Source organism: Platalea leucorodia (genome assembly GCF_965183815.1).
Source record: "Platalea leucorodia genome assembly, chromosome: 15".
Lineage (NCBI taxonomy): Eukaryota > Metazoa > Chordata > Aves > Pelecaniformes > Threskiornithidae > Platalea > Platalea leucorodia.
In genome coordinates this window covers 2,174,860-2,198,014 of record NC_138837.1, presented here as the reverse complement: position 1 = coordinate 2,198,014, position 23,155 = coordinate 2,174,860, and the positions used below count along the sequence as shown (strand labels likewise).

At 39.0% G+C, this 23,155-nt stretch overlaps 1 protein-coding gene across 6 annotated transcripts in view; it reads left to right on the top strand.

Annotated features, from left to right (window-relative positions):
• RABGAP1 (RAB GTPase activating protein 1) overlaps window positions 1–23,155 on the top strand; it is a 75,397-nt gene that overhangs the window by 6,473 nt on the left and 45,769 nt on the right. For 4 of the 6 annotated variants that reach the window (XM_082327729.1, XM_082327732.1, XM_082327728.1 and 1 more), the window contains exons 2-12: window positions 469–670; window positions 7,083–7,317; window positions 7,860–8,064; window positions 8,699–8,873; window positions 9,224–9,381; window positions 12,960–13,070; window positions 14,180–14,246; window positions 15,725–15,827; window positions 17,055–17,224; window positions 19,984–20,158; window positions 21,895–21,988. In XM_082327729.1, the coding sequence (XP_082183855.1) occupies window positions 521–670; window positions 7,083–7,317; window positions 7,860–8,064; window positions 8,699–8,873; window positions 9,224–9,381; window positions 12,960–13,070; window positions 14,180–14,246; window positions 15,725–15,827; window positions 17,055–17,224; window positions 19,984–20,158; window positions 21,895–21,988 (1,643 nt within the window). In that variant the 5' untranslated portion in view covers window positions 469–520. Of the gene's footprint in view, window positions 1–468; window positions 671–7,045; window positions 7,318–7,859; window positions 8,065–8,698; window positions 8,874–9,223; window positions 9,382–12,959; window positions 13,071–14,179; window positions 14,247–15,724; window positions 15,828–17,054; window positions 17,225–19,983; window positions 20,159–21,894; window positions 21,989–23,155 lie in introns of those variants that run through there. The other 2 variants (XM_082327730.1, XM_082327733.1) reach the window with 2 other exon arrangements.

Sequence of the window (23,155 nt, the reverse complement as noted above, 5' to 3'; positions counted from 1 at the left end):
AGATCTAACTCTTGTTTTGGGGGGAAAGAATGTGACTGCAGCATACAGTGAGCTCTGGTAGCTACAAAATTAATTTTTGCATGAACGTAAGTGAAGGCAGACAGATTATCTGAAGAAAGTAAATGGCCTTTATAGTTCTGGCCTCAACACGAGTCCTTTGTCAGCAGGCGTGGTGTATGTTCCAAGGGCCTGTTTTGTGCTGTGTGTGGAAAACGGTGCCTGACATAATCATGAAATGCTGCAAAAAGATTTATTAACTTCCCTTTTGTGAGCTATGGAAACCAGTGCTCTAATGGTAGCGTGCTTCTTAGCAAAATCAAAGCAGGACCCCGAGTGTACGCTGACAGAAGAGCTGTAACTGTCAGATGTGTTACTTTTTGTAACTGATTAGCAGGTTTCTGAAAAGAAACGTTTGAGCATTTTAGCATGAAGTTTTATATAAGTATTTTTATGATTTTTGTTTTTCAGGAGTTTATAACATATTTAATCTCATTCATGAATCGAACTTCCTTTTTAAGTCATGGATGACAAGGCTTCTGTTGGAAAAATCAGTGTCTCTTCAGACTCGGTATCCACTCTTAACAGTGAAGATTTTGTCTTGGTTTCCAGGCAAGGGGATGAAACACCATCTACAAATAATGGTAGTGATGATGAAAAAACAGGACTGAAGGTAAGAATCAATAACCTGAGTTTGTTCCCTATTCTTCTAAATCAAACTAACCATAGAGAGCTTAAAGAGGGACTTCTTTATTGTGGAAAACTTGACAGAAGGGAGAACTTATTCAAGAATTGATTTTGCCAGTGATTTCTGCATTACTTTTGCTGATGTCAGAGGTGATAATTAGGTTTTGAGTAAGAGCTCTCTCCATCACTACCTGTGGGTTTTTTCCCACTTTGCAGAATCCTTCATGAAGTGCTTAGGATGAAACAGAGTGACTGTCAAGAACTTGGAACTGTGATTTTATCACAGCTTTCAGATAGAAAGGAACATTAACATACACTTGATTTGACCATATCTGTTAATTCAAACATACATTAAAGTTTTCCCCAATGTGAAATGTTCTCTTTAAGAAATGTAGAAATGTAGTTATAACTAACAACTTGGCATGAATCTGAGAATACAAGCCTATGTGGTAGGCTTGTGTGAATTGGAAGGGCATTGACATCTTCTCACTTTTAAAAGTGCTGTTCTGAAAAGAGACCCTTGTCACTCTCTCTCTCTTTTTTTTTCTTTTCTTTTTTTTTTTTTTTTGGCTAGTTAAAGAAAATCTTTCATCCCAATTTGTATTTCAGCAGTCTTTAAGCAAAGTGACACAAGTAAGGTGGTCACTCCAAATTCCGTCATTTAAATGTGTTGAAAACCAGATCTTTCCTAGAGTGAGTCAAGTTAGTGCGTTCTTTGTGGGAGATGGAAAGAGATATTCCACCATCGCAAGAGGCTGAAGTCTACAGTCACATCTGTGTCTTCAAAATAATGTCTTTAAAGATGATTAGAAAGCACGTGTTCTGCCTGTTGGACTGGGTGTTCCTCTTTTCCTTAGCAGCAGTTGTAGCAAAGACTTTACTGAATGTTTCTTGATGCTTTTGCTCATCTTGCTTTTACCTCCCAACTGCTTTGTTTGTTTTTCTTGCCTTCCTTTGAGTCCTGGGCAAGATGCCATTATAGAGGCTGGTTTCTTTTACATAGGACTTCAAGCTAACGGTTAAGCAAAAGTAAGATCTTGAGACTCTTAATCTGGCAAAAATGTTCGCTTATATTTTATTGCTATTGCAGAAGATTGCCACTTCACATCATAGCATAGTCTAAAAAAATCTGAAATTTTCTTGAACAATCAGCCTGGTGATCTATGAAACCTGCTGAAAGACTGTAACCTCACGCTTGTCTTTCTAGATGCTGCGAATACCAGCAGCTATAAATGCTTAAGAATTCAGAATAGTCTCCATAGTGGTGCTTACCTTGAGAACGCTTACGTGGCAGTGTATGGAATAGCTCCCAAAGTTGCGATGCATCATTTGAGACCCCAGGAGACAGACACAGTCAACCAGATTTTCCATTCCATCCTGTTATTCCCAAAGAAAGCTTGGAACATGAAGTGCCGTAGTCCGCAACACTTTTTGCTCCACACGGGAGCTGTTTGTATTGCTGGTCTAACAATTGCCTTGTTGTGGCTGCCCTGCAGCGTTTGTGTGGCACGCTATATCTTGTTTAGTACAGTCCAAGAATTGAAGAGACTTGCATATAAAGTCATCTTCAAAAAGCTTGCAAATATTTCAGAGAAGAATATGCTTAATTAATTTCAAACCAACTCCTGCAATGTACGTCTTAAATTTTCCTTGTGTGTTTACTTCCGAAGTGGTTTATAAAGTGCTGGCTACAGGTATGCTGTTTCTCTTGATGAGGGAAGAACATGAGCACTGCTGCCTCCTGAGCATCACCAATTGTAAAATAAAGTTATGCTGTTCCCTGATTTAGCACTGAATGTCACAGAGCTTTGCAGGTCTTAAAGATAAGCTTCTTTATGAATTTGGTGCCAAGACTGAGCACAACCCTGGAACAAAGTGATTCACCTTGAGCCTTTCAGTATTCTGGCATTCGAGAGTATGTGCTGCTTGGTTATTGGCTGCAATCTGAGCGATTAATGGAAACATTATACTTCAGATAAGCAGTCAGTGCACAGTCTAAATTCTCCCATACAGGGATCTTGCTGTTAACCTCCTTCCCTCTGCTTAAGGAGGTGAAAACTTTGAACAGCGGAAACAGGAAGACTTTTTAGCGGTTCTTAGGGACAGAAATTGTCTTTTGCTATCGTTCTGCAAGAAAAGAGACATACTGCCCTAGAATATGGCTTTGTTCTTGGTATCTTTTCAGCTTGCAAATAGTCATTCAGTAGCCAGTTTTACAGTGTTCTTAAACTGTTTATTGTGCGCATGGATGAAGTAAAGTTGTGAAGGTTGTCAGAGGTATGTTAAAAGTACTGTCACCGTGATATCTAAAAGTGTTTAAGTAGTATATGGAAAATTAATATTAACAGTACAACACGAGAACCGAGGTTATGTATTTCACAGGAACAAATGAGAGTAGTTTTTTCAGGGAGGAGCAATTGCTTTGGTACTTGTAACTAAGTTAATTTGTTTGTATATGTCAAAACCCATTTGCTTTGATGTGCCCACTAAGAAAAGCAGAAAATAAGTACAGGTTCATATTTGAGCAGGGGTCTTTTTCTGGTGTTTCTTCAGAAAAGCAGTCTGAGGATCTTACAGCGGCTAAGCGCAGTCTGAGGATGGTGCTAGAAGTTTAGGCTTGCGTGTGCTGAATGTGACAGGCTGTGAAATTTGCACATCAGACCTAAGGCTCTCATTTCAAATTTGTTGATATGCTATAGTTTTAAGTAATAGCATTGTGGACTGAATTAATGCACACTTTTCTTTTTGTTCTTTCTCAAGTCCAGACAGAGAAATATTTCTTCTGAATACCATCTGGAACCATATTTTTCTTCAGTTGGTCATAATTCATAGATGTGTTTTTGCTTTTTGTCGATGCTGAAGTACTTGGTTCAATTTAAAAAGGGGTTGTCAGTGATTGTTTTCCAGAAATACAATTTGCTAGCTGTCTCTGCTTTCCCGTATTGTTTCTGTGTCTACTTTTGCCCACTGCCAGTGGGACTGAACTGGCTTTACGAAAGCCTTGCTTCTGGAGCACGCTGCAGAACAGGATTTCTTGAACTACACGGTACAATGAGACCTCTCACAGCAGAAGCCAGCAGCACATGCATCAGGGGAAGGGAATAAACTACAGCTCTAATAAATTCCCCGTGTTGCTGTAAAGGAAGTTCGCTACATCCTATTCAAAGGTTAAGTAAAATTAGTTTTCAGTTTTGTGAGAAATGGAGAAAACAACGATTAGGATAAATGGTTTCTTTCCTCTCTCTCAAGCAAACTTACATGAAGCATTTATTGGGTACCCCTTGTTTATGCTTCCCTTCTGCCCTTAGTTCTGTTCCCCTCTGTCATGCTGCCTCTTACTGTTTTTTTGGGTTGCAGCAAAATTTCAAGCATGTTTACGTCTTAATGTGCACCGTTCACACGATGTGGTGAATTTATACGGTTGTATAAGAGACTTTGGTTGACGTGAAGTTAGTCTTAGTTTGTATTTTAGGCCTCATTTCTCAGGAAAGTGACTTTTTGCACTTGACTGTTAGGGCTATGAGAACAGCAGAGCTCCTCCGGTCCAAAAGTGCTTTTACTGTGTCTTTTAGAATTGTTTTCTGAGGGCAGCCTGGGCTGAGAAGGGAGGCTTTCTTGGAGGGACTCTCTTAAATTACTTTTTAAAGATTTTGATGATGAGGTTTTAGAATATTTACGAGACAGATTTTTTTTCTTTTTACGTGCTTATTTCCTGTTGCACCGTAAAGAACTTGGGCTCGTGTTTTACCTGTCACTACTATTTTTAGGAACTTTTATTTTCAAGATCGTGTTTTATAGGGCAGTATCCAGATATAAGTTATTGATACTGATTATTTTACCAAATACAGTAGATCACCGTTCAGACTTTTTTGGCTTGTAATCTTGATGGACTAGAACATTTTTCGTGTGCATTTTATGTTAATACCATTACAACATTTAATTCTCACTGGATACAAATTCCTTACCTTCCTTTCCGAAACCCAAACTGAAGTCTGTTTAATCACTGTGAGCAAAAGCATATGAGGTGCAGGTTTTTGCCAGGATGAATTTTAACTTCAAGTTTCATAGAAAACAGGTCCTGTAAACTAGAAGTTACTTTATGTTTTTTAATATATAGGCTTTAACAGGGCTGGCAGGACATTGTAATTGATTCATTATATTTTGTTGCAAAACATATAAACTGTGTACAGTAAAGTAACATGGTGCATCTTCCATCATCATCTCTCTGATGAATGTCTGCAAAGACCTGAATAAACAACTTCATACTTAAAAGGATTACGCCTTTGATGGCCACATGCTTGTGCAAGATTTTTCATTGCTTCCATGATGAATCATGCAAATGAATACTAAAATTATTGGGAGGAAATGCAAATCTGTGGATTCCTGTAGCTAGTTACAGGTTACAGGCACTTCTGTGGATGTACAGCTGAGGAAGGCAGTTATTGTGTCCTGCTCCTGGGAGATGATCCCAGATAGCACGTGAATGTATTTTAATCCATACTAAAAAATTACTTTCTGTTTGAGCATGAGTTTCAAGAGCATAAACATCTCGCAGATTTTTCTGTTGTTGTTCTTTAGATTCTGTAGTAAAACAGTCGCTAGGTTATTACTTTTTTATGTCCCTCCTGCCTCTAGGATGTTGTGTGCTTGCTGTTTTTTTCATTATCTGTGAATTTCATTTTTTGCCTATTTTCTTATGAAGAACAGGGATCTGGGACTTTTCTTCTCTTAAAGTAATTATATTCTGCTCTGTTCTAAAGAAATTCCAGGTCAGTTTTTATTCTTCGTTAATATTCTTGTGTGTTAAATAGTTATTTTCCACTAGAAAACTAGTATGCAGTTTACACCTTTAATGCAATGTAGATAGAGGCTGCAGTTACAGATAATTATTTGGAGATTGTGGGTCTGAGTGTGAAAGAGAAGACAATAAGTAAACTTCATGTTTCTTCTTTTTCCCTCTGAACTGACAAGTTTGTCTTTGGGGATGCGATGGAAATGACCATATGTCAGAATTCTGACTTGGCTTAGAAACCTCTAATCTTGCTGTAATTATTCCTGAGACACGCCTGGTGGAAATGCACGTACAGATATTTAAGTGACATCTGATGTTTTGCTCATAGTATATTTAATTCATTGCAGGGGTCATCTGTGTACATGAAAGTGTTCTATTATCTGTTCCAGTGTTATTTCACAAATCTTAACTGGACTTCAGGTTGATTTATTTACTGTTAAAATGTGAGAACCTTGGCCATTGCTTCAGGTAGTTTCAAGATAATTTAATTTTCTACTGTGAGATGCTAGTTTTGAGGCAGATGGAATTTGCTTCGGTACTGAGATTGTGTTATGGGCAGATTTCTGTCTGCTCTGTATTCTTCTTCCTGTTTTCAACCACTTCCTTTCTTTACTATCTTATTTTACAGGTTTAAAAAAAAAAAAAGAAAATTTTCTTTACAATTTCATTTACACTCTTTTTAAGAACTTGGGGTAGCTGCACAATTTGGATTTTATTAGCTTGCATGTAGTGTCTTAAGTCAGTAAGCTTACAGAGACATAAGCATATAGAGATGCATATCTGCTCCTAGGGTTGAGTGTTGGTGCCAACAATAATAACCAGCAGCAGCTGAAGTGTTGGAATCAAGTACCTTTCTCTGACTGCCATCTGGTAAAATACTTCTAGAAACTCCATTTCCGTGCTTAATTTCTAAACTATGTAAAGCATCAGTCACTTCCCTATTAATTGTAGAGGAATGGACAAAGAGTTTCCTTAGATACAGTATCTAAGGGTTTCCTGAAATTAATGTCTTCATTTTCGTTCTAGCTTAGGACCTAATTTCACACCATTTCAGTTGCCTCATGCTTTCATGTTGACTTCAATGCGTGCGAAGTCAGGCTGTAGATGAGTGTTAGGAAATAAAACAACGCTGCCTCTTCTCCGCAGCATGATGGTGTAATCCCGTTCCAGATTCTTCTCTTCCTGTGAAACCTTGCTATCTTACCCATGAACCATGTAGCATGTTTAATTATATTTGGCCCTTTCTTATACTATTCTGAGAATTATTATAGGCCACTGTACTCTGGACATCTGTAAGTTTCTTCTGTCATAAGCTAGTCTTTGTAGGCGGTGATTAAAGACTAGTTTGAAAGTAATCTCCTCACTTTTTCCAGTGCTAGAAAATTCCTGCTTTGAGCTTGTTGATTTGTTAAAGCAGGGAGGATATAATCTGTACTGGTGAGCATTTGCACATTGCAGTTTGTGTTTACGGTAGGTTAAATTTGTTAACTGCTGCTTTGGTTGGCAGAAAAAGCTATATGAATGACCCTATGCCTGAGGGTTTGTTTTTTTTTTTTTTCATTTGAACAGTCTTTTTTTGTGTCCCAACTCTGTTTGTGGCTCTTAGATCGTGGGGAATGGAAGCGAACAGCAGCTGCAGAGGGAGCTTGAAGACGTGCTGATGGACCCACCCATGGAAGATCAGTCAAGTGACCGGGACCATGGAGAAGAAGTTAGAACTGATGGAGATGGGGAAGAACCTGTTGTCCTTGAAGCTTCAGCATCCTCTACCATTAACCCAGTGTCGGTGGCAGGACTCCAGAAACCAGAAATGAGTTTGCCAGTGAAACCATCCCAGGGAGGTTAGGAAAAAAATGGGGAATGCCTGGTGGTATCTTATGAGCTAGCTTTTTGTGGGGAAAGGAAGGAGAATTTAGGTACAGGTGTGTCCACCAACCTTTCCCCATTTCTCCCATTATAATCACCTAGCGCAGTAAATGCCAGGTTGCGTGATGCAGGAGTTAACTGCTGAACTGTTCTCTCTTCTGAAAACACTTGCTATACTAGCCTTGAGATGTGTGCAGAAATATTATGCTTACTTGCCTGGCTGTATAAAATATTAGTCTGTTCAGCTCATCTATGCATCTTATTGCTGTAATGAAAATTGGTGCATGCTTATAGTTAAAAGAAGCCCTCTGAGTGAACTGGTTGTAGAGTTGGGATAGCTGAGTTTCTCTCTGCCATCAGTAACTCACTTTCGGGCAGGGTTTTCCTGTAGACCTGACTTTGTGTAATGTGTTTCTTGGTTGCTTTTGTCATTTAGTTAGTGATGAGTCAGTTTCTGATAATTTCCTTACGTGCGCCTTGTCTTGCTTCTTACGTTCAACTCTGTGTCTCACCCTAGACTGTGAGGATTTGAGCCCTTTTACACCTATGACAGATGAGGACAGCGTGGTGTTTAGCAAGCTCACCTACTTAGGCTGTGCCTCTGTGAACGCTCCCCGGAGTGAAGTGGAAGCCCTCAGAATGATGTCCATCTTACGAAGCCAGTGCCAGATTTCTTTAGATGTGACCCTGTCAGTGCCTAATGTCTCTGAAGGAACAGTGAGGTATGAAGCTCACTCAGGTGTACGCCGTGACTGTGTCCATTTAATCTTATTTCCTTTTAGCAAAGGAAACAAGCCACCAGTTTACCTGGGAGGAGACATGAGCAACTTGGGATTTCGTTTAGTGGAAAAAGTGGGTTTTAAAGAGATCTGAGAAAAGAAATGCTTTGAATTTGTTTAGCAATGACATTTTATGTCCAAGGAGCAGTATGAAGTATTACGATGATCCAAGGTGTCCCCAAAGCCATAGTGGGAGTGGTTATTGATGAACACTTTGGAAATAGCCTGGAAAGTATTTCGTTTGTAGGGCTGGAAAATGGCTGATACACGAGGCTTAACAGGGATGAGGCTATTCACTGCTGCATATTAGTGTAGCTTTTTGAAGGCTAAGCCCTGAAAACCATGGGGAAATCATTGCTGGAAATGTCTCTCGCATTGTACTTTTTTTATGCTGTTCAATTCAACTATAATTATTCTGGTCAAGCTTTGCAGTAAATGACAGTTGGGAGCTGGTTTCTTTGTGATGTACTTTCTCCAGTGGCTATGAAATTCTTAAAGCTTGCAAGTTAATATCTGGCTGAAATAATTCTTCTGAAGTTGCAAGCTTTGGTTTTTTTTCCTCTCTCTCTTTTAACAGACTTTTAGATCCTCAGACAAACACAGAAATAGCAAATTATCCAATCTATAAAATCCTTTTCTGTGTACGAGGGCATGACGGAACGCCTGAAAGTGATTGCTTTGCTTTCACTGAAAGCCACTACAATGCAGAACTCTTCAGGATTCATGTCTTCCGATGTGAAATCCAAGAGGCTGTAAGTTGAATCTTTTTGTCAAATAATAATTATGTACATGTAAATGTTATTACTGAAATGAAACTGAAGTATTTCAGGCACTTTAGAAGTAATGTAATTCATTACTTTGGGCTTTTTTCTACCCCAAGTTAAGATAATTATAGAAACCTCAGATATGAAATAAGAATGCACATTTAATAGTTTATCCTGTTAAGAAGTGTAGAAACCCAGTCAATTAGATGCTAAAACTGAATTATTTTTGTACAATTACTTCTCATTCTGTTCTTTAGTGAAAATTCAGGTAGGTTTCAACTGCTGCATTCTGTATGTCTGTAGCTTTCTGATCGTTCTTCGGTGCCGTCTAAATGCAGGTGAGCCGAATACTGTACAGCTTTGCCACTGCCTTCCGTCGTTCTGCCAAACAAACTCCGCTCTCAGCCATTGCCACCCCACAGACTCCAGACAGTGATATTTTCACCTTCTCTGTGTCACTGGAAATCAAAGAAGATGATGGGAAAGGTTATTTCAGGTATAGATTCTTCATTCCTGTGCATACAGCATCTGGTTCTGTTGGAAAGTGAGTGAATAGAGAGTGTGAGGCTGAGGTGGTCCCTGAATTCCCTTTTTGAAGGTTTCCTGTCCTAGTTTAAGTGAATCCCAGACACAAACATTTTTGGGAAGTAAAACAGTGATGACCCTCTGGACTATTTCATCTGGGTCATTGAACTGAACCTGGTGCTACCTGCAAAGTGCTTTTTCTATTTTGTAGTTTTCTTTTGTCTTTAAACCCTTTTCTATGCAATGCGTTTTAAGTTGTGTTTGGCTAAATTGCTGCTGAAGCTGAAAATGCATCATGACTCTGCTCTCATAGCCAGAGTTGTGCATGGTTTCGGCCAGGTTTTCAAAGGTGCCGAGGCTGTGTGAATACTGCAGGAGGCATAAGGGTGCATATTTTTAATAGAGTCTCATGAAAGAAGGCAGAGAAAATTAGAAACTCTGAAAAATTAAATTTTTTAAATCATTTTGCAGATCTCAAAAAGATAAATTACTCTCCAGAGAAATATTCAGCCAAATCTGTTTGTCACAAGACACATTTACTTTTAATATCTAGTAGAGGGCTATTACTGCTTCATCAGCCGAGAGCTTGATGATCGAGATCTCAGACTTGTTCCCACATTGCTATTCCAGAACTAAATAAAGGTGTAGTTGTCCATAATGTGTTTTTTGTCTCCAGAGATCTGGCTCTGTATGCAACCCGCTGTCGGAAAACAACCATACAATCATGAATTTGTGATCAGCAAGTGTCTAGAATGTAATGTAATAATAGTATTCAAAACCCTTTCTTAAATAGTTGTTTGCTTACAGTCATAGGAAAGATATTTGTGTAGAGGCAAAAGGTTCAAATATATAGGAACATAAAGACCACTGTGTATTTTAATTTTGGTCATTAGGTTTGCTTTTGCTCCATGAATGGGATAAATTCAATTCAATCTTTCTTAAATATGTTGAACAGAGAGAATACTCTAGGGAAGTTTGAGAGCAGAATGTAATAGAACAAATCGTACGTGCTGGACATTAGTGCTTTGGTAGTTACTGCAGTTGCATAGTTCAAGCTGAAATCTTCCAGTGCTGCCCAGGAAAGGTAAGTTTCTTGGATGACATTGCCTGTGTAGACATGCTGTTATTTTTATACTAATGAAAAACCAGCTTTCCTTATTTCCCCTTGTGATTGCAACTTGTAGTTACATCATGCACTTCAAGAATATGAGGGATAAGTCCTTCATCTGTACCCATTTCCCTGTGATTTCTTAGAATTGGTCTCTGTAATAGTTATTGAAAGCAGAAAAGAAGGCAGAATTCAAATTTGTTCTCAAAGATCATCAATATTAGTTCTCCTCGGTTTCTCTATGATCTGTTTCATTAAAATACTCACCTGTTCTGATGTGAAAGTAGTGTTTCTTTATCAGCATCAAAAACGCTTTATGAACAAAGCTTGCCTCTTTCTAAGTGGTTCTGTTTTCTGACAGAGTTCTCAAAATTTGATTTAATTTTTCCTCTTTTTTTTTCCCTGAACCAGGTGTTATTAGCAAGTGGTGGTGTAGGGTGAGAGTATTAGAGCAGCTTTTCACATCGTACCGGCTAATGCTGTTTTCATGTTAAGTCTGGTGGATAACCTTGGTTTCTAAAAAGACCTTTTTTAGTTTATGCTAAAAAGTTTCTTGCTGCTTAGCCTATACACAGTGCCCTTAGATGTTTTATGTAACCATTTATAGTGTTCTGTAATTGCTGAAGTGTCTTTATTTCAGGACAGCATGTCTGCCAAACACTCTGACTCGTTGAGCACATTGGCTCCTAGCCACAGCTTCAGCGATGTTTCTCTTCTTGGATTTACATCCAGCTCAAGTTTTATTTATTAATTAAATAAATACACCCCATTTAATAATCCAGTATTTATTCAGCACTGCAAAGGACTGCTCAAGTGTTGAAACTGAAAAATGATTTAGCTCAGGGCCTGAGCCTGAAAGATACAGGGGGTTCTTTGGGCTCGGGTGGAGCAGCGGCCGCTGGGCTGCACGGCGGGTGGCAGCGTGGCTGCAGCACGCAGCGATGCGCCCGGCGAGGTTCAGTCTTGCGGGCTGGGTACCGATGTCAGCGTAGCCACAGCAGCGCAGGCAGCGTAAGCCAGCCTAGGGCTTGATGCTTACTTGTTTTCCAGAAGTTGTGCTGCTAAAAGCTGTTTCGGCCCTAGCTGGCTCGGGTATGTCTGCATGGACTGGAGACTGAACCTCAGCCTGTGCCATGGAGATGTATCTAAAGATCTTTTCAGCCACAAAAATACAGTTGCATTAGGGATGGAACAGGGCATTTGTTTAAAAGCTATGTACCTCCTCTATACAAGGTGAAGAAGAGTGCATTTGTGCTTCCAGCTAGGCAGAATCCTACCTACGTTGGACGTACAGTACAGGTTTTAGTTCAGATAGCAAGCTTTATCAGTTTGACACTAATCCTCGTATGACCCTTCACGTGCAGAGCCATACTCGCCTGGAAGTTGGGAGAACCCTTCCCACATACTCAATCTCTGATCTCAATCTTTAAGGTACCTGAACCTGTCTTGGCTCATCTGCCTTCGCGTGTCTCCCCGGGTCACTAGTAGTGCGTTTCTGTCACGCCGGGGAAATGAGATCTGACTGCACGTACTGGCTCGAAGTGTGTAAATCCACTGTCCTGGTCCCAGAGACAGGGCTCCTGCTGACAGTTAAAGGCAGTCTGCCCTTCCCTGGCCTGCGTAAGCACCCGCTGTCGGAAAAGAAACTCCAATTTTATTGGAGGTGTTAAACTACGGGCAATACTCCACAGTCCATTTTCCAACTCCTGGGGGTAACAATGCATAGTTTGAAAGTCTGAAATAAAATAAGGATTATTTTTATACCCAAGGGAAAATGAACATGTGGTCGACTTAAAAAGAAAGTCAAAGCCCAACAGCCTCAATTTGTCCAGTATTTAGTGCAACTGTGCTGCTCAACAGGGAATATTGATGCTAAAACTTTAGCACGTGTATTAGCACTGAGGTGTAATTTTAGGATTTTCCACCACCGCACACTGTCTGCTCTCTTGCAGCCTTTAGGAGAAGGTGCTCTCTAGAAAAAAAATAAGGAAATACTCTAAAGATTGGTGCACTCTGTTGGCTTGTTGGTGTATCATGTGCCCCAGCAGTCACCTCCCTTGTGAAAGAAAGTGATATGCAGTTTCTTATAAGTAATTGCTTAGCAGATAATACTTGGCGTTACATGGGGAATCAGTATTTAGAAACTTTCTTGAAACGCTGCTGGAAGTCTCACAACACTAAGCCATGCAGTATAAAAACACGGTTTTTATTTTGAAAACTAAGTGTCCTTGGTTTTCACCTAACGATGATAAAATAACATCACCTAATTATGTTGCCATTTCTTTCATGTTACTGATTGCAGTGTGCAAGGAAGAAAGGTCTTGAGTGCTTTTGTGTAAGAAGCTGGCTTCACCAAGTGTCTGATGCTGGTTTTGATACATGCAAGGAATACAGAAAAATGACCCTCTGAGTTTTTTTTTCCCTTTCTTGGTAAATAACAGTGCGGTTCCCAAAGACAAGGACAGGCAATGCTTTAAACTCCGCCAAGGCATTGATAAGAAGATAGTGATTTACGTCCAACAGACAACTAATAAAGAACTTGCTATTGAGAGGTAATTTCATCAATTTTTAAAAAATTCTTTATCTGTTTGATGTTTTATGTTCTTTCCTCTGAGGCAGCAGATTAGTAATTGTTGTATGAATGCTCCATTTGTGTAATTACGGCACAGCTCTCTTGAGTGGGACTGTGCAGAAGATCAGATTGGATTGTTCAGCGCGTGTGTGGCCGGGGGCACGATACAGGCGCAGTCAAATCTTGCACAGATCTGGTTGTGGAATCAGTGGTCGCATCCCCTCTAAATACCCATTTCAAAAATCTTTTTCAAAAAGCATACTGCTTTTATTTTCGGTGGCCAGTTTGTCTTAAATGCTGAGACTATAATCAGTGACTGAGTTATTTCAATTTGCTTTCCTTTCATCTCTGTTGCATCTGAGAATGTTGTTGTACGCATGCTTTGAATCTGCCACTGTCTGGAATTCTAGAATATGAAGTGTCTGTGCAGGGAAGGGGAGAGCTCAGACTTCAAATCTTTCACTGCTTGGAAATAAACTAGCGGTTTTTGACTACTGACAGAGTTTAGTGCTGCTCATACTGCAGAGGAGAGACACAGCTTCTGCCAGGCTTTGCAGTCTGAAATGAAATGCGGGACAGTAAACCAGAGGGTGAAGTGGAATATATCTGTGTGGGCCAAAAGTCTTTGTGAAATAAAACCGTAAAAGACAGGTCCTTGCACTTCATCGGATTCTTCTCTGTATCAAAGGGTAAATTCTATGCAAATATGTCTCCGAAAAAAAAACAAAAGAAGGGAAGAACGCAGGCCAAGTTGTCCTGTGGGATAAGGAACCCTTATTAGCAGTGCCTGTTTTACACTGTTCTTGCAAACAAAGATAATTGAACAACTTTCCAGGCTACTGTAGGCAGGGTAAAATCATATTGTAAATATGCTTATGAAATCGTGCTCGACAGTTTTAATAATAGCTTGACATTGTTTTGCTTGACGTGCTTGATGCTGCTTTCAAATGTCAAGGTTTGTTGACATTTGTTATTGGATTCATGGGCTGCTTGTGATGTATGACAGCGAATATTTAGATAAGGAATGTTAATGATTGGTTTATGAGCAAGTCTAATTTTTGCAATTTAATTTTTTGCCTGGCTTTGCAGATGTTTTGGCCTTCTCCTTAGCCGTGGGAAAGATGTTCGGAGTGGTGACATGCACCTCTTAGATTTGGTAAGGATCTTTTATTAACAAAATTCAGTAATAATTTTGATTACGATTGCGCCTCATCTCAGGATAGACAGAAAAGATGTAGACGCTTATGCACGCTTGTTGATGGGGATTGATGCTGTAGCTTATGCTATTGAGGGTGAGGCTCTGGGCAACTGGGTTGAATCCCTGCCTCTGCTACAGAGTTAGAACATGGCCTGATGCTTGGTCAAGGGAGTTGCCCGATTTTGCGGTCAGTCATGACTGTTCTCGGTTAGGGGCCTGAAATAAGAAACATGGAACCTTATTTTTGAAAGTGCTGAATATTAAAGAGCTGTGCTTTGAATGTAAAAAGTTTTATAGCGTAAAAATGGAGGCCTAAGCAGCTTCAAATATAACGCTGAGAATTAGTGAGTGCTTTATTTTTGTGACTCACTTTTCCATCTATAAAATGATGATAGAGATCATCTAACTTCACAAGTGTGTTCTGAAAACAAACTTGCTAGTATTAATGAAGTACATGCTTGTTACAGTAGTGAGTACCCAAAAAGGTCCAATACTACATGAATAATTTTGCTTTTTCCAGGCTTTGGATTGCCCAGAAAATAAAGTTGGTGGGAAGACAGACACACTGAACACTAAAGATAAAATATTGACTTGGTTCTGAATAGCTGAATAACGTGTTTTGTATGCTGAATAAAGCTGGATCTCAAGATGTTTTAGAGTAAAATTTGTTTTATAAAATAGCTACTTAGGATAAAACCCATCTGGTGTATTAAAACATTGTAGTGAAGTAGAAGGTGTGTTAATGCGAAACATCTGCCAAGTTTACAAGTTCAGCAGCTTGTAGGAGAGTGTTCTGATTTAATTTGTTTTCTTGTGTTAGAGGCAATGAACTCCATCCCCTCAGTTTGTGATTAAAGCCTTATATGTTTAAATGCTTTACCACTAAGGCAGCTGTCATTCAGAGACTGAATGATGCAAAATGAGGCCAGAATGACTGGATTGCCTGGGATTTTTCAGAACAACTTAAAAGAAGCTTGAAAAGGTGTTTCTTATTTTTTGGTTTCTTTTTTCTGTTTTTTTGTTTTTTCCAAACAGCAACAAAAAAGCAAAGCCTTTGCAGCTTGGAGTCCTGTCTTTCCAAGTACTTGGCTGTGATCTCACCTACACCTCTGTGAGCTGGAAGTTGCTGTCAAATGGCCACCTCCAAAATGAGCTATTGGTCTTCAGGTCTCATCCTGGACACCTGTTCATACCACAAACATATATAACAATTAGTGTTAATTGGTCTTTTTGTGTTATCAGCAAGGAGACCAACGGTTGCATGGGAGCTCTATTATTTTCTTCAGAGATGGTCTCTGTTACAGGACTGTGTCGCATGGACTTCAGATGCTTGCCGTTCTCTTGCCAGTGCAGTAGCTGTTTTATGGGGCTGAGACTTCATAACATAGAAATTTCTTTAATTTAAATAAAAATACATAAACTTACCTTGTTTGCAGGAGTCCATGGGTAAAAGTTCTGATGGGAAATCATACGTGATCACTGGGAGCTGGAATCAAAAATCTCCACACTTCCAATTTGTAAATGAAGAAACACCGAAAGGTATGAACTTTGCCAGATGTTATCCCTAGCCAGGACAAATGACTTACAGAGTGGGCATCGGATCAATTCTCTTTTCTTTAAAGATGAATCCCGCAAAAAGACTCTCATAGTACGGGACATATTCTCAGAAAGTAGGATGCCAGCTGTAACATAAAAATCTAAACACAATAGAAGGCTAGAAGAAAACTCCTGTGTTCAGTAATAATACCTTGTGAGAATAACTGTGTCCCAGTAGGAGGCTGGATAGGTGCGGGGACAGGATGCAGATGCTTTGCGCGCCGTTAGAGCCTCTTAAGAATCCCACTGAGAATAGCACTAAATGACTATTGCAGATTTCTTCTTTGCTCAGTTTCTGCGGTCAGTTCAGATTTTTCTGAATCCAAGTTTTTAATTAAAAAAGAAAGAGGATTCCTGTACCTATAAAAATGAAAGTAAAACATTCCCAAGTGTAATCTGAAAACAGCTGATGCTGCGTTGCTCTCTTGAGTCCTGAAACAGATCTGTCATTACTTCTTTTAAGATGTCAGCTGAATTATCATCTTTTCAATCTGCTGTCACAGTTGCATGCCAAAGGTTGGGGAAGTTAATGGAAATTGACTGGGCAAAGTTATAAAAGTCAGCTGCTGGGTACAGCTGGGTACAGTCTGCTGCTAGATTGAATGCCATGCTACCTAAAGGACACAATTTATCATTTAGTGCCAGAAGAGATCTCATAGGTCACCGAGTCCAGTTGCCTCCTTTTGGAGCATCATACTGTATAGTCATTTTTCTGAATCTCACAGCTGGGATGGTCTTAAATGCTACCTTTAATATGGAGGGCCTTAAGTGTTGTCTAAGTAACTGCTAAAACCAAAACCCAACTAAAATGTAATTAGGCTAGAGGGCAAGAGATCTGCGCTGTGGTCTTAAGTCTGCAGATCCTTTATAATGTTTAATGAAGATATTTGATACATTTCAGTGGGATTTGAAAAAGCAAAATATTTGTTCTCTTTAAGAAGATCATTTTCTTGTCTTGAAGACTTAAGTTTCCTTACTCTCTAGTGAATAGTGCATAGTCATCTTATTTTCCTGTTTTGAAACTTCTAGGTTTTTGAGATGTTAAACTAGGGAAGAAATTGAATTCTGCAAAAAAGTTTCTTTGGTCTTTCATGTTACTAGGGAAGAGGTTATGGAATATTTTGTTGGACATACTTCTTTTAATACTATCACTTTGTTTTTTCTCTCTAGATAAAGTATTGTTCATGACTACCGCTGTGGATTTGGTGATAACTGAGGTTCAGGAACCTGTTCGATTCATTCTGGAGACTAAAGTCAGAGTTTGTTCACCTAATGAGAGATTGTTCTGGCCCTTCAGCAAACGGAGCTCTACTGAAAATTTTTTCCTAAAATTGAAACAGGTAACACTTTAACACTTTAAAAAACCAAAACAAACCACCAACCAAACTACAGTTAATTTGGGATTTGGCAAGGTAGTTTTTTTAAATGTAACTGTGGAATGGTCAATTATATTGTTTCGAGACTTGAGAGGTAGGTTTATGGTATAATGCTGAGTAAATACAAATGCATTGGAGGTAAAGATGAATTGTAGTTATTAGTTCCTGTTGGCAGATGAGAATTTCACTAGGGTCGTTTCTCCCTATGATTGGTAAAACCTTTACTAATACAATGTACGTATTTCAACATTTTGCTCCTGAATCAGAGGTACAATTAATGCTCTTCAATTTTAGAAAAGCTATCCTTCATTATGCTAATTGTTGCTGGCTATCTAAAGTTCCCATAAAAAGCTGGATGTCCTCATTTCAAAGCAAATTTTGACAGCTTTGATGAGGCTGCGAAGTTACAGAGGCTTATGGATTTTCCAGCCAAACCACAGAAATAAAAGGAAGAGAGGATTTATCTGCAAACCATGGCTATGCTGAGAGTTGCTTGCATAAGGGTATAGTAGGGTAAGTATGTAAAATTAAGGTTAAGAGAAAAAAAGGCTTTACTATTATCCTGGTGACATGCTATCTGATATGTCACTAAATTGATTTTATCATACAAATCCAACATATTTTTTTTTAGATGAGCAAACATCCACTTGAAATTAGAAAAAAAAATTTTTTTGTGAAAGTCTATTTTCCCTCTTGTACATGATTGGAAGCAGAGATTTCACACATACCCCAAGATTCCCCTCGGGGAAAAAAAATCCAAGCAACCACAAAAAATCCCTAGAACTTGTTAAAAACTTTTACTGTTTTTTTCCAACTTACTTTTTTACCCTATCTACTAAAAAGGAAGGGATTATTTCTGTCCAGGATATTCATAATAACAGTACAAGGCAATAACTTGGTCTCAAAATAAGGCTGGAAAGTTGAAGGTCCAAGTTGCTAAAGAGATGATGTACTTGAAGGAGCTGCCATTCTCCTGCTTTAGAAATTATTGTTCTGAAGTGAAAGTCCTGTTTAAAGAAACGGAAATATGTAGAAGCAAATAACAATGTGGATGTATGTGCTCTCTCAAGGTTTAATAATTCTGGGCGCAGCCCAAAAAAGCAAGGTTGGAGTCCTCATACCTTGATAAGTGTTCTTTTTTTAGAGAGGTTTTGAATGAAATAAGAGGCTTTTCTTAGTTCTTTTTGCACTTGTCTTGAAGTGCGAGTAAATAATGGCATCTTGGTAGTAATAAAGATGAGGTTCACGAAGAATTCTTTCATGTGTATGTCCTGTTTTTTATATGAAATACGAATAAACATTTTGGAAACTTTCATTCAAAATTTCCTTCAAAATTTAAGGTGGAAAAATTCTTCATGGATGAGATCAGTCTTTTTATTTCGGATATTTTTGAGGCGGAGCAGGAACAGTTGAACAGTTAAGGCTGTTGGGCTATAAATACTCTGCAGCCTCCAAAAGGTGCCTTTTCTGTTTGGCAGTTTAAAGGAAGCTTATCTTACTTAGCTAATTCTGTATCTTTTGTCTTACCAAATTCACAGGGCATTGTGACTTATCTTAGCTAATTCTCTTTTTTCCACTGTCAGGTTATCCAACTTCCAGTGTTTACTAATGGAAGATTATCAAAATTCATAGTGGAAGCAACAAATATAGAATGTACTGCCTGATAAGCCTGGAAGGGAAACCTGTTTCTATGGAGTCATGATTAGCCTATTAAAAATACAGCTGTGTAGAATTGGCTTATCTTACATTGGCAGTGTTTCTTTATTCGGAAATGGTGAAAGCAGAGGGATTTTATTTGCTCAGATTACATTTAGTGATTTAGTCATTTTTAGTTTTTATGCATTTCTCTTCATTTTTAATACTCCAAAGGATAAAATTGTGCACTGGGAGCTTAGTGTAGAGTATAATTATAAATCTTATTTCCCTCTTTTCTTCACCTTTCCTTTTCTGCTCTCTATTTTTATTCATCTATGAAAAAAAAAGTTCTAAATCCTTAGACTGTATTAACATTTTAGAACCACTTCACAAAGAAAAATCTTCCTTTAAAGGAAAGGAAGGTATCAAAGCATTGAGAAATAAGGAGAAAACAGAGCCGCATGATAGACTTTGGGACTCAACAATTTGTGATCCTGCAGCGATGTATACACAGATATATGACTTGGAAGCATCGCTAAAGACAATTGCCATGGTGGGAAAATAATTTTTTCTTAAAACTCTCCTTTTGCCACCATCAGTATCCCCAGAAAGTTAAAGAAAGAAATTAGACATAATTTTAAAGGTTTTGCTTTTAATTTTCTGCTAATCTTTAAATAAAGGCAGAATTGCTTCATATTAAGGAACCTCCCTCTCTCAGAGCATTTCTTGGGCAGATGCATTTACAGCTTTAAAAATCCATGCATTTGCATCCAGTCCATTTATGGCTGAAAAGATGCGCTACCTATGCACGGCAGACCCGAACGACACTTCTGCTCTGCCTGTGACAGGCACTCGTGCCTGTTGGGCGCAGTATGCTTACGGCTTTTTCTAGGGCTTTCGGGATGGAAACACTTGCAGGCCTGCACAATGCATTAAGTGTGCTGCAAGGATTGAACGTTCCTCACTGTAGAATGGGATGAAAATTGGTGCTCCGCTCTCCTATTCCAAAAAGAGAAGGTAGAGCCTTATGAAGTAATCTGGGTATTCGTATAGCTTTTCTCAGTAAAATTAAACTTCTTGCTTCCTAGATAAAGCAAAAGGACAGAAAGAATAACTCGGACACGTTGTATGAAGTTGTGTGCCTCGAAAGTGAATCAGAAAGGGAGAGAAGAAAAACTACGGCAAGCCCCTCTCTTCGCCTGCCCCAGTCTGGGTCACAGGGCTCGATGATTCCTTCTCCTCCAGAGGATGATGAAGAGGAAGGTAAGAAGTGGATCATAGGCTTTGTATACTTCGAAAGAAAGGGCAGTCGGTAAATAACATAGTTATGAAATGTGTCGAATCCTTTCCAGTCAGAATCTGGCCTACTGACTTTTTTTTTTCCCCTGCTTTAATGCTGTGGGTATTCAATAACCAGTACCCCTGCATTCCTGGATCGGCCTCTCCCTTGTCTGACACTTCTGTGTCTATGCTTTTCTCAGCCCAGGCCTCATGAAGCCTCCAGTGTGATATATTTGGAACAATGTGAAAAGAGGCTGCTAAAAGTTTGGGATTATCATGTAGCTTCTGCCCTTCCCTGAGCAGCTGTGAACAGATTTGAGAATAAAAATGAGAAGCTGATATTATTTGGAAATATAAGCAAGCAGCATGTTTTAGTGAAGAGGCGAGTATAGACATCTGTAATACATAAAACTATACCAGGACCTGCCCAGCTTGAAACTTAATGCATTTTCAAGATCTTTTTCCTGCTTTTTAAAAATTCTCTTAAACCAAAATATGGACTAGTTTTGAGTATATAAACATCTGGCCTTACAGCTCTGAGCTGAAATGTAGATGACTTGAGTTTCTGCTTTTTCAGTTTTTCTGCTGGCCTTTTATGTGGCCTTGGGTGAATTGTTTCACTTCTGTGCTTTAATTTCCCTTTTTTTGGGGGGGAGGAGGGGAAGGCTGGTTTGAAAATGAACTCCTTTGCAAAGTGTTATTCATTAGCAATCTCTAACCACCACGCTAACCACCGTGGTATTATTTTCTAGACCAGGAACATATATTTATTTTGTTTACCGTTGATACGACTTGCAGCATTGCACGAGTTAGCTGACAAGTTCAGGTGTCAGTTGAGGAAGCATAGATTTAATGAAAAAGAATGTATTTCCTCAATAATGCAAACCCAATGTTGACTACTGTATAATGAAATGTAGTTTTTGTATATGATCCTTGCTGTGAGTATTTAAAAATATCTGGGAGTACATCAGTTAGTACTGGTTTCAAAAAGAGTTACTGTGATTATGCTAATCCTCCCCTTCCGCCGCATTTTTGAATGCATTTCATTCAGAAAGCTGTTTAATTTAAGCCAAGGAAGTTATCAAAAAGTACTAGCTTTCAAAGTAAAAGTATAAAACAGTTAAAGTAAAATACCTCGTGGACTTTCATGGATCTGCAACAACACGGCAAGTCTGCAGCTGCTCCGTGGAACCACATTGATTTTACTGTCATTTTTGCTCTTATAGTATTGTAGCTTTTCACATACGGAAAGTTGTGCTATTTGAGAATTTTTGTAGTCTTCCAAAGGTTTAGGGTAAAATAACAGAATTACTTCTGTGAGAAGGGACCTCTGGAGGTCTTTAATCGTGCCTCCCACTCGGTGTGAATCCAGCCAGATAGATTGCTCAGGGCGTTGTCCTGTTGTGTTTTGGCCATCTCCAATGGTGAAGCTCCCACAGCCTCTCTGGGCCCTTGTATCAGTTTGGCCACCCTCATGGTAAATTTTTTTCCTGATTTTTAAGCAGAATTTCACGTGTTGCTGCTTGCCTTCTGTCTCTTCGTCACATCACTGTGTGCCTCTACTTCTGCCTTCTCTGTCTTGAGTGCACGAGCGCTGCATCCACAGATGAGGAGCAGTTCTTGCCGCACACTGATGCAGTTAGGAGAGCGACGTTTAAATCTGTAGAGGCAGAGCGATGGCTGTTGATCTCATAGCATCTCCTCTGTTCTCTTGGCAGACAATGATGAACCACTCTTAAGTGGTTCTGGAGATGTTTCCAAAGAGTGTGCAGAAAAAATTCTTGAGACGTGGGGAGAGCTGCTGTCCAAATGGTAAGTGGCAAAATCACATTCTGAAAATTGCAATTCTGAATATTCTCAGTCTGTTTGCTCCTTCTGCTTGGAGTTTTTGTTATTTCCAGAAGCCAGTTGAGATGAGATTAGTATGTATTTAGTCCTCTTTCATCTCCACAACACCCCTTATTCTCTGACTTTGTGTTTTCTACTTTCGTCAGAGGGTGTTTTAAGTATTTTCATTTTTGAGTGCATGCTTAAATACTGTATAGAAATTCACTTGTGCTCTGTCTTTAGGTGGTTATCTCTTAAAATGAGTATTTTACTTATCTGTGAGTTTCACTGGGATTTTGTTAAAGAAAAACTAAGTAGTATAAAGAAAATGCAGCGCTTCCTTTGTCTTTATTTTGCATAGATCACTTCCATTCCTCTTTGTAATTCTGATGTAGTTCACAGCCAATTTTTCCTGCAGCTGTCATATCTTAGGAACTGTAGCTTAAGAATATGGGAGATTTGTACTTGGATAGCGAAGATGCTTTTCCTCCCATATCTAAAGGAAGATGGCTCCAGAGCTTGCCAAGAAGGAAGTACATGAGCTCTTCTGTTTTTTTTCCTAGAAAATGCCAATTTACAAGAAGAGTGTTTCTTGACAGTCAAGTTGCTAATGCAACACCTGTTCTCCTTTCACGAAGGATCTTTTATTCATCTTGAAGTAGCCTGAGCAGTTCTAAGAAAGTGATGCTGATTATTGCAAAATTCAGTATTTTTTTTTTTTTTGTCCCACAAAGGGGGATGACAGGCACAACATCAGATTGAGCTCAAATATGCTGCATTTTGACTCTGGCTTTGGTTGTTGCCTTCTGCTTCCTAATGTTACTGAGGAGCAGGGCAAGGAGTGTACAGCAAATCAAAGATCTGAATAGAATATTAGATCTGTGGAGCAGGACAGCAGGGATTAGAGTCAGTCGTGCACTTCAGATGAGGAAAAGTATTGATGTGACCACTTAGCCAGGATTCTCTTTAAATTAAGGTTATAACAATTTAGCATTATTTTTTATTTTCCACAACTACTTAGTACTTATTTGAATAAGTACTTTTACTTCCAGTTTGGTTTTGCACTTATATATTGTGCTAATTTGGTAGGAAAGCGGACATCAGAAATGGACACATTCGTAAGAAGGGGAAGGCTGTGGTAAAATGATAGAT